Source organism: Rhyacophila brunnea, unplaced genomic scaffold (assembly GCF_057557595.1).
Source record: "Rhyacophila brunnea isolate RB1 unplaced genomic scaffold, BYU_Rbru_1.0 scaffold_16, whole genome shotgun sequence".
NCBI classification, from domain to species: Eukaryota; Metazoa; Arthropoda; class Insecta; order Trichoptera; family Rhyacophilidae; genus Rhyacophila; species Rhyacophila brunnea.
The window spans coordinates 2,842,915-2,853,873 of NW_028232816.1; the positions used below are offsets into that span (position 1 = coordinate 2,842,915).

General features: G+C 37.0%; 1 protein-coding gene across 1 annotated transcript in view; it reads right to left on the reverse strand.

Moving 5' to 3' along the window:
- LOC147074208 (integrin alpha-PS3-like) overlaps positions 1-4,273 on the reverse strand; it is a 75,591-nt gene extending 71,318 nt beyond the window's left edge. Inside the window, exons 1-2 of the mRNA XM_085944018.1 lie at positions 4,192-4,273; positions 2,693-3,003 (exon numbers count right to left, since the gene is read on the reverse strand). Coding sequence (XP_085800144.1) covers positions 2,693-2,904 — 212 coding nt within the window. The 5' untranslated portion in view covers positions 2,905-3,003; positions 4,192-4,273. The remainder of the gene's footprint in view (positions 1-2,692; positions 3,004-4,191) is intronic.
- Positions 4,274-10,959: the final 6,686 nt, after the last annotated feature.

Genomic DNA, 10,959 nt, shown 5'->3' on the forward strand with positions numbered 1-10,959 from the left:
ATAATTAATGTTCATATTGAATCTAATAAAATTTTAGACCATATAGTATACGGTCATCTGTTTCCGATAAAAAAACTCACGGGGAACTGTCAGTGACGTCCCTAGACAAAATGTCGCCCCTAGGCAGCGCGACAATGCCGCCCCATTTTTTATACAGTATTTTTTTTCCCGACCATGTCCGATCCTAATAGGATCATATGGGCCTCCACAGAGTAGAGGTTTGTATTGACAGATTTTGTTTTTACGAGAAATTGATGTCAGCCACTTGCTCAACCTATTAGGTCCATACCCTGACTCACACACAAATTGAAAAACAATTATGTGTACTTGCCAGACAGTACAGAAAATAGGGTCTGCTTAACTCATCCGGTGCACTTCCTTGTACCTATCTAATTAATATTTTTGTATGTACATATTTCTACTGTTTAATAACAAACTATCTATCTCTCTTTTTATATAACACTTACTGTTTTATATTTCTTTGTTTCTAAATGTCATGTTGCGAACGTCTTAAACTTATAATTTGTAATGTCCGCAATATGTTAAAAATAAATAAATTGAAATTGAAAAATAAATGTAAATTCCTATCCTTGCAATTTGACGAGTCCGTAGATTACATGGATATTGCACAACTATGCGTTTTTATTCGATTGGGTTTTAAAGACATGTTTGCTTCAGAAGAATAATTATTAACAGTTTTACCAATGGAGGAACGATCCAAAAGAGAAGATATATATTAATCGTATTCGATTTCCTATTCATAAACTAGTATCGGTAACGACTTATGTAGCTCCTGCTATGGGAAACATGTCGGGTTTATTACTTTATGTAAAAATGAGGAAACAGTACCCACTTTTATCAGTCATCATTGCATTATACACCAGCGGGCATGACTCCCACAATGGGGGGCTGACATGGCTCTATCCTGAGGGGAGCCCGGCGTACCGGGTCGACCAGTTAAATAAGAAAACACAAACCACAAATTTGCTCGAATAGTAAAATACATGGCTGTGCGATGCAATTTGATGTGATATGATTTTTTTTTTTGTGATTTTACCGAGGCTTTGACTGCGACTCGCTGTCATATCGCCTCTTCTCTTCTAGAAGGGGATCCGTCGATCAGGTCCTCACTCCTATTCTGTTAAATAACTTTACAATTTTGCCTAGCTCTTCCGTCTTACCCACCGCCAGGACACCCTTCAATTCGTCGACATTCTCATAGATATCTGCAATTCGCAGCTGTACTCTGTGAATTTCATATTTGGGGCATTGCAGTGCTATATGTACAATGTCCTCTAAAACATGACATTCATCGCAGAGCTGCGATTTGCTTCTTCCCATGAGGACATCAAATCTTTTGCCCATGGTGTGCCCTGTTCTTAGCCTCAGTATTATCTTAAGCTCATTCTTCGTCAAAGAAGACTCTATAAACCAGGGCACCTCTCGTGGTGATGGTAGAATCGACTTACTCCATTTCCCCTTTCCTAATGATGCCCTATGGTGAAAATCTATCCACATACTATGGCACATTTTCTTTATAGCCTCATTCCAGTCCAGGTTTTCTGGTATCCACTGATTTGGTACCCCTGAATGGCCGGCTTCCTTTGCCAGAACATCTGCCCTTTCATTGCCCTCAATGCCCATGTGCGATGGGATCCATTGAAGGCATAGATCTCCTCCTCTATTTTTCTTGGCGTCGATCTGGTCAAGGATGTGGTATGCTATGGTTTTACTGTTATGTGAGCGAGTTGCTGCGGCAAGATGTTGTAAAGCGCTTTTGGAGTCTGTTAAAATGACAGCGGATTGCGCCGAGAAAATGTGATATGATTATTGATGTAATTAAATGATAATTATTATTCATATTGTATAGAATGTATTTTAAGTATGTTTCCTGGCGAAAGCTTGCATGTTACTTGGCTACTACAAAATTTCTAATATTCGATAAACAGGTAAATTGTGTAAGTATGTCGAAATTACAGTAAATGTTTAAGAAGTAGTATTTTAGAATAAGTACTTCAATTTTTTGAAGTGAAAGTGAAAGACAAAATAACATAACTTAAGTATATTATTGTCGTTAATTCGATGTTTCTGTATCATTATTTTTTATAAGTATAAAATATCTGTTTTCAAAATACATATTTCAATTATAAAAAATGGGTTTTTTTGTTCTCGCATGATAATCGCAAGTTATATCAGTCGATCGCCATAAATAATTTTTTCAACTAGTCGATCCTAGAAAAAAAAAGTGTGGCCACCCCTGCTATATAGTAAGACCCTGGCACAAAATTGTGAATTATTTTGATCGTAGTGCTACACTAATTATGGCTCATACATTGAATGTAATAATTATTTCATATTGAAAGAATTGTCGCTAAAACATCATCATCAGCCGGGGTCGATCCATTGCTGGATGTAGGCCTCCCCAAGCTTCTTCCAACTCTCTCGGTCCTGTGTCGTTCACTGCCACGTATTTCCGCCGAACTATATCAGTTCGTCAATCCAGCGGCTTTTAGGGCGACCCTGTAGCCGTTTCGTGCCCCTTGGGCACCATTGGACGACGGCATTTGTCCAGCGGCCGTCCTTTCGGCGAGCAATGTGCCCCGCCCATCTCCGTTTCAGCTGATTGGCAATGTCTATGACATCGCGTAATTAATTGTATATAAATGTAAATTATTTCAATTGCAATGCTTACAAGGGGCTGTCTCCAGCTCTGAGAACTATAGAATATCCAAAATAGGAACGGTTCCGAGATGGTTGCTCAGGTGAGAAAACTGTCCTCGCGTTCGTATTGTAACTAAAGCCACGTACACACTGTAAACAGCTGCTGAAAACTATAATCGTTTTCAACAGCATTGTCACTGAAAACACTTCCATTGTTTCGATTTCAAATAGTTTATACTTCATCGAATGTTATACTTTATCAGTAATTTATAGTCATTAGCCACATTTAAGTTTAATCCATTTTATTGCACATTTACATTAAAAGTGTTGTTATTTAGGTAACTAATAAAATAGGAATATTATAATGTATAAAAATATGAAAACTATTTTAAAATTCAAAGACAAACAAACAAAAAATATAAGCGTCCGTTGATTGCTTTAGTCATAATTAAATAAACAATGCTTCATTGTTTATTTTTATCATTGTAATGCAGTATGATAAGCTCTTAAGCAGTGACGTACCTAGATAAAATGCCGCCCCTAGGCAGCGCACAAAATGCCGCCCCATGTTTTTATACAGTATTTTTATCATCCTTTCATGAGTCCAATATCTAAGAAATGTGTTGTATGGATATATTACTAACAAAATATCAGACTGGCACGGAAGGAAATCGCGAACCCGACAAAACCAGTGAACTGAATTTTTTAATGGAAAAATAATTTCGTTATTATTAAGTTTAGGTAGCTGTTCCTATATATTCCAAATGATTATCCTCGATTTGCCGCCCTTCGAGTAACTGCCGCCCCCAAGCGAAGCTCAATCTGCCTACCCCCACGGGACGTCACTGCTCTATAAGGAAAATATTTTTTTAATATACCTACTGAAGTTACCGGGTCGGGTCCCTAATCCATAAAAACCCTACCTAATCCAATCCATAGTAGACAATAGTCAAAAAATATTCGTTTGTCTATAAAATATTTAAAATGATGCCATTAAACCAAACATAGAAGAATATTTTTTATCGATTATGGTTTGTTTTAGGCAGGGCTTAATAATTAATTAAATAAACGAACCAACACCATAATGTAGTAATTTGTATTATTAATTCAACGACAACAAAATATAAGTATGACTGAAAAAGTGTGCACTATTCTTGTCGAATCGCCCATAGAATACCTAAACTATTATGGTTTGGTTTAGGCAGAGTTTCATTGAATTTTAAAAACTAACCAGCACCATTTGCAAATTGAATTCTTAGTTCAATGAAAACAAATACATATGACTGGCAAAGTTTAGTGTGGACTATTTATGGCGGATCTTAAAAACCTATCTCCACCCTTTGCCACTGTGCAACGCACGACGTGCCTACTCCTACGGCACGTCACTGTTTCTATCGCCGTATGAGTGCAAGAATGTAGCAGAGTTCTAAAACTTCAGTCACAACGACTAGATTCGTTAGTTTTGATTTTCAAAATCAATAAACACATTTTTTTATCAATGCTGTTTTAATAAAATTATTTATATCGCACAAACACACTCACTACACGGAGTTGCAATCGCATCTACTGCACATGACCGCGATGCATATTGGACATCCACATTCCACTGACTGATCATTGCAAATAAAATGCATTGGGTTTTTACGTTAATCAAATGTTTTCAGAAATCGACAACCTTGTTACTTATGAAAAAAAAACTATTAAATAAAATAGTACAGTACCTGAAGAAGACCTCTACTCAGCGATCGAAATGGACTGGAACGTAGCTCCGATTCGTGAAATCCTGAAGATCCAATATCTAAGAAATGTGTTTTATGGATACATTACTAACAAAATATATACCACTAAATTAGTGCTCAGTAACCTTTTCTCATCCACGGCACACCAAAGGTCTTCTCAGAATTCCACGGCACATCACAGGTAAAACAATTTATACACCAAAACATGGACCCCACATCTTGAAGGGGGACCCCAAGCCAGGATTTTGGCGGCCCCCCTACCTATCCCTAAGGTTAAAGACAGTGTGATAATCTAAGATAGCATTTTTAAAATGGTGTTCGAGGTAAAATTAATGATATTGATTGTATGTTTAGCGATTTTTTGTATTTATTAATACATCCACTTGAATAATTATGGATAGTTGTCGGGTTGAGAATAATTTTATCATTTGTCGAGTTTTGACAAAATAATAATAAATTGTATCCTACAATCGAATCTTTTAAAATACTAAGTACGAACTTTTTTTTACTATTAATTCAAATTTGTAATTTGTGTTTATCTCACTTATCTGGTTGACCTGCCACGCCGCCTCCCCCTAAGCCTGGGCCCACAGGCTAGAGCCCAGTCAGCTCCCCTCTTGTGGGGCCATGCACCAAAATTACATTAATTTACTTATGTTTTTTTATTTGATAAATAATTAAATATACAAACAACATAACACACGACGATACTAAAATTGTACTTATTTCCATGTATTTGTATTATCAATATAATAACTAATTAATGTGATAACTGAGCTTGTTTCAATGAACGCAAAAGTTTTATATATCTTGACTTGATATTTGAAAGAGCAACACGAAGTTCTCGGTCAAGACCCTTCAAGCAAGACTGCTAATTATTTTTAATTATAACTTGAGTTGAAAAACTTTGCTCACCTAGATATGTCATAAGAAATGGAAACTGAACTGCGATAGCCTTGTCGGAAATCGGAGGATATTCTTTATTAAGCGAAATCCAGAAAATAGCCAATGGAACATCGGCGAAGGTCAGTTTTAGCGTCCCGTCGTTTCTCAATACAACCAATTCCCCTCGAATTTATAAGGAAAGCGCTTCTATAGAATTTTCAGCATTGGTTGCAAAAGGGTTTTGAATCCAGTCATATTGATTGTATGAAAGTAAGGATTAAATTTATTTTGCAGTAAAGTTAACTGTTTTTGAGACGGATCCAAAATTAATTATTGTTTATTTTCAATGATGGTCTGGTAGGTCATTTGCTACATTTGTAGATATCCTCGTCTTAACTCCTTCTACTTTATCAGAACACGTCAATATATTTAATTCTGACCTTGCATTGTTTTATTAAGTTAATACAGGTGCTCAAATATATTACCAGCCATGTAAGAAAATTTGGCTATTAATTAAGTATTGTATAATGTACAAAATTATTTTATGTATTTTTTTTTGGGCAATGCGCCGCGGCACACTTAGCGTCGTCTCACGGCACACCGGTTGCGGAGCACTGCACTAAATGACTAAAACATACAAATTTAAATTTATAAAATAAATATGTTTTCCCCAAAAGTAGGGATTTTTTGACGGTGCTAATACAGTAACTTCTTACATGCCATTTTTGCGATAAGTACATTAATCTGCTCTCTTGAGGAATTAAGGGCGATCCGTGTCTCTGTTTTCTTCTTCACAAAACTTGCCAATATTATATGATGAAATTTTTAGCCTGCGATCGCAAAGGTTTAAGCATTATTATCGATAATCGATATAATGACGGCGCGTCGCTTCGATTATGGCTTCGGTACAGACTAAAATCGTGTACCAGGAGCGGTAGGTGAGACACAGGGGGTGCATCTTTAGTTTCGGCGGCCAACTGAACTTCCGTGCGCACTGGTTAATAAGGGGGGACATGCTCAGCGTGTAGGTCAAAATGGAGCTTTTGTTCTATTTTCGAAGCATGATCCTGGACATACCTTAAACGTTGTAGATAATGTATTTATATAATTTTGAAGCCTTATTATCCGTTATATTTATTTTAAACATTTGATGACTGCACTTGATAATAAGTATCAATACCCACCTACAAGTAATATCATTATATTTTCATGGCACAGCACTAGGGATCGCTAATTTCGATACCTATGAATCCCGGGATTGATAAACATAACCCGAAAATTTCGGGATTGATTTTTTTATCAATTTTTATGAAAAATAAAATAAAAACGAAAATATAACAGAAAAAATACTTTTAATAACAAATAACTAAGTACATTTGAATGAAGTTTGATTTATACCCATGTGCAAGTTGCCGATTCATTTTATTTTTTCACATAAATTAATAAAAATGAGAAAGATTGGAAAAAACAATGCTTCGCACTATTGACAAAGTAATTCAACCATGATCTCATACGTTTTACGGCAGTTTCAATATGAAGCGGAAAGGCCATAAGTACACCATGATTTGCTTTACTATTTTAAATCTCGCTAATCCATTCAAGTCAACATTCAAGTCTACAGGCAACATCGTTGTTCCGTCTCGTGGAAAAAATAATTTTAATCCTTGAGCTAGAATGGCCATAATAATAAAAAATCGAGTCAACAATTATTTTTATAAAACACACATAAAATTAGATAACTACGAGTATGTTAATATTTCCAGAAAATTGACGAGCGCTCCGGTTCGTAAATTTTTCTATTTCGAGTGCTGGAGTATTAAAAATCCACCCTGTTGATTTACATATAGGTATGAGGCGTCTAATAACAAAAACCGTTATGTCCACATTTGGTCAAAGTATATAAGTATAAAAAAATACGTCTATATTATATGTGGAAATGGTCTATAACTTATAAAATGCTCCAAAATCACACGAAAACAATGCTTAAAACTCTAACGATGTACAGAAACCGATTATTTAAAGTCTACTAGTAGCCATAGTAGATAGTCTAAGATTTAAAGTCACATAAAACAATGACATTATTAATGGACAACGCACTCAGTACAGTAGCTAGCAAGTAAATTCGCGCAATAGCGACATTCGCACATGTATATGTAGACGTCACGCAATTTCCATTATGCGATATCACGCATCGGAAATTTATAGCAATATCACGTTTATTGTAATGGCGTTAGAACAGATTATGCCATTCGGCAGACCCGACAAAAAGTGAGTGTCATTTTTTTGTCTAGATGCTTCGTCCATCATTGACATAAAAAGTGATTACGTCCAAATTTATTTTTCTTCGGCTAATACAATATGCATAGGATCCAGCTTAAAAATTAAATACGATAGAAAAAAGAAACCAACCAGTTGACGCACAAACACGTAGTCATTCATTCAAGTCTTTACTATCAGAAACAGCAATCTCATATTAAATTCACATTATTATTTATATTACTCCATTAAACTTATGTATTTCCAAGATTCAACGTATACAATATTGACAATAAATGTCTTAAATAGTATGAATAATTATACTTGATTTATTTTTCACCGAATTTATCAATGTTATTTGTAAATATAAATTTTTTATATTAATGGGGTACATGCTCAGCGTAGGTCAAAATGGAGCTTTTGTTCTATTTTCAAAACATGATCCTGGACATACCTTAAACATTGTAGATAATCTATTTATATAATTTTGAAGCCTTATTATCCTTTATATTTATTTTAAACATTTGATGACTGCATAAAGTATTTTTATTACATGAAATAGTATTCTTTTAAACCTCTCGCTCTAATGTTTTAGAATATAGTTATATATCAGTACATAAATGTGCAGTGGTGTTAAGATTTTTTACATTTATTATTTTTAAACGCATCAGTATGCCAATACCAATCCCGGGATTGTTAAATTGTAATCCCGAAGTCCCGGGATCAGAATTTTGGCTCGGGATTGGATTCCCTACACAGCACTACACCACATCATTTTTTATGAGCAATCTTTGATTCAGGATATTCTTTTCCCACATTTAAAAAAAAACTTACCGCCTTTATCGTATTAGTGATAATAAATTATTTGTTTTACCTTATGTGGTCACTGTAATCAACATAAATGTATGTATAAATGTATAAATTTGTCTAAGAAAATTAGCGATCGCTACTTTAACATTATAATATAAGAATTCTGTAAAAGTATGTTTCTTTGTATTTCGTCACAAATATAGTGTAATGCTGGGGTAGTCAACTTTTTTATACATACCGCCCACTTTTGTATCTCTGTTAGTAAGTAGGTAGTAAAATTTTCTAACCTCCCAACGGTTCCACAGTAATGGTGATTTATAGAGTAGGGAAGTAACTCAAGGAAAGTTACAGCAAGTTAAAGCATATAATAACTTACCAAATACTGTATGTCAGACTTACGATAAGTGTGGCAGAATAAATCTTTATAAAACAACTTACTGTAGTTAAATCTATTTTTTTTTTATTTATACTTTACATACATAGAAGCATGAAGTCTGATGAAATTACATTTAATTAATTAAATTATTAATGTGATCTATGAGGCCGATGCTGCGAAACTTCTTTTCAATTTCAACTAATTAATTTTTTATCATATTGTGGACATTACAAATTATAAGTTTAATACGTTCTCAACATGACATTTAGAAACAAAGAAATATAAAACAGTATTACATAAAAAAAGAGATAGATCAGTAGATAAATTAGATAGGTACAAGGAAGTACACCGGATGGGTTAAGCAGACCCTATTTTAAGAATTTATAAAACAACGTCCACCTGAACTCATTCTCACGTAAGTGGAATATATCAACACCCGAAGCAATTTCGTTGAACATAGTTATCGCCCTCCCAATTGGGATTACCAGTGGCAGGTTGGTTCTGCACCTTGGGAGAATAAACAACTGATGGTCTCTATTTCTAAGATAGTTATCAGGGACACACAGGTCAACACTGCCCAGAATGGCAGAGTTCTCATTTATACCTCGTATAAGTCGAAAAAAATACGTAGCTAAATAAAGATTTCTTCTAAATTGCAGACTGCAGTATGTAAGTTTGCCATATCCGCCCCTTAACTGGAGAATATGGACACCACGCGACGCCTCCAAGAATCCCTGTCGCTCGCCAGTAATCTTGCTTCGTTCCAGGTCAAACCAGCATCCCGTAGCTCCGCCGTATACACTCTGTAGATTGTATTTAGCGGCCTTCCAGGACGGCGGAATCCGGTCGGCTTGAAGCACAGGCAAGCCAGGTTGAAGTTCTCGTTTGGCATCCGCAGCACGTGGCCGAGCCAGGTCCAATGTCGCCTCTTCACTTTCAGTGTGATGAGAGGCTGCTTGGTGCGTTCTCTTATCTCCTCGTTGCTCCTAAAGTCATACCACCGCAAACCCAGTATTCGTCGCAAACATCTGTTTTCGAAGCTCAGTATACGGTTGCTCTGAGCCTTCGTAAGGTGCCATGATTCGCTACCGTAAAGCAGCACCGTCAGAATGCAAGCGTCGAATAGGCGGCATTTGGTTTTGACCGAGTACAATCGTGAGTCCCAGACATTTCGCATCGAGTTGAATGTTGCTCCAGCCATTCCCATTCGGATAGCGAGCTCTTTCTGCGAAATGCCATCTCCCGTGATGTGAACCCTTGAAGCTGTCGACGCTCTCGATGTTTTGTCCGTCGCTAATCAGAGGGAAATCTGGATCAGGACAGGTGCTATTTTACACAAGACGTTGGTTTTCTTCGCGTTGATTTTCAAACCAACGCGAGAGGAGTTGTTATGCAACCTGTCGATCGTCTCTTGAATGCCTTAGATTGAATTGTCGAATAGGACAGCGTCATCAGCGTATTCCAGGTCGCTTAGCTTCACCGTGGGGGTAACAGGTATGCCTCGGTTGGGTGGTATTGATTTCCGTAGTATGAAGTCAAAGAGAATGATGAAGAGAAACGGTGCAAGGACACAACCCTGTCTGACTCCGGTCGTGACCCGAACCATTCCGTGACAGTGTCTCCAATTTTGACATAGCATTCGCTATTTTCGTGCAGGCAATGATTATGGCAACGATCTTGGGAGGAATCCCGTATGCTCCCAGTATCATCCGGAGGGAGGGGTGGTGCGGACTGTCGAAAGCCTTCTCATAATCCACAAAGCAGCAAGCCATCGGACTGTTCCGCTCATGGCTCTGCTGGAGAAGACATTGAAGGTTGTGGATTTGGTCTGCACACGCTCGACCAGGTAGAAACCCGGCTTGGTTTTTCCTGAGGACGTGCATTATTGGGTCCCTTATTCTCATCAAGAGGATGTTTGCCAAAATCTTTCCCGGAACACTGAGTAGCGTAATGCCTCGGTAATTGTCGCAGCTTAGAGGGTCACCTTTTTTATGAAGTGTGATGATTTCACCGTTCACCCAGTCCCTTGGACAGCGCTCTTCTTCCCACACCTTTGTCATCAGATGAAACATAGGGTGCAGGATTGCGCTCAGGCTGTACTTGAGGAATTCAGGATAAATCCCGTCTCCCCCCTTCCGTTCTTGAGCCTTTTCACAGCCGATTTTATCTCGGTGTGCGTAGGCGGGCAATCGGAAATGTCGGTCGCTCGGGGAATGTCCAAAAGTAAAGCTT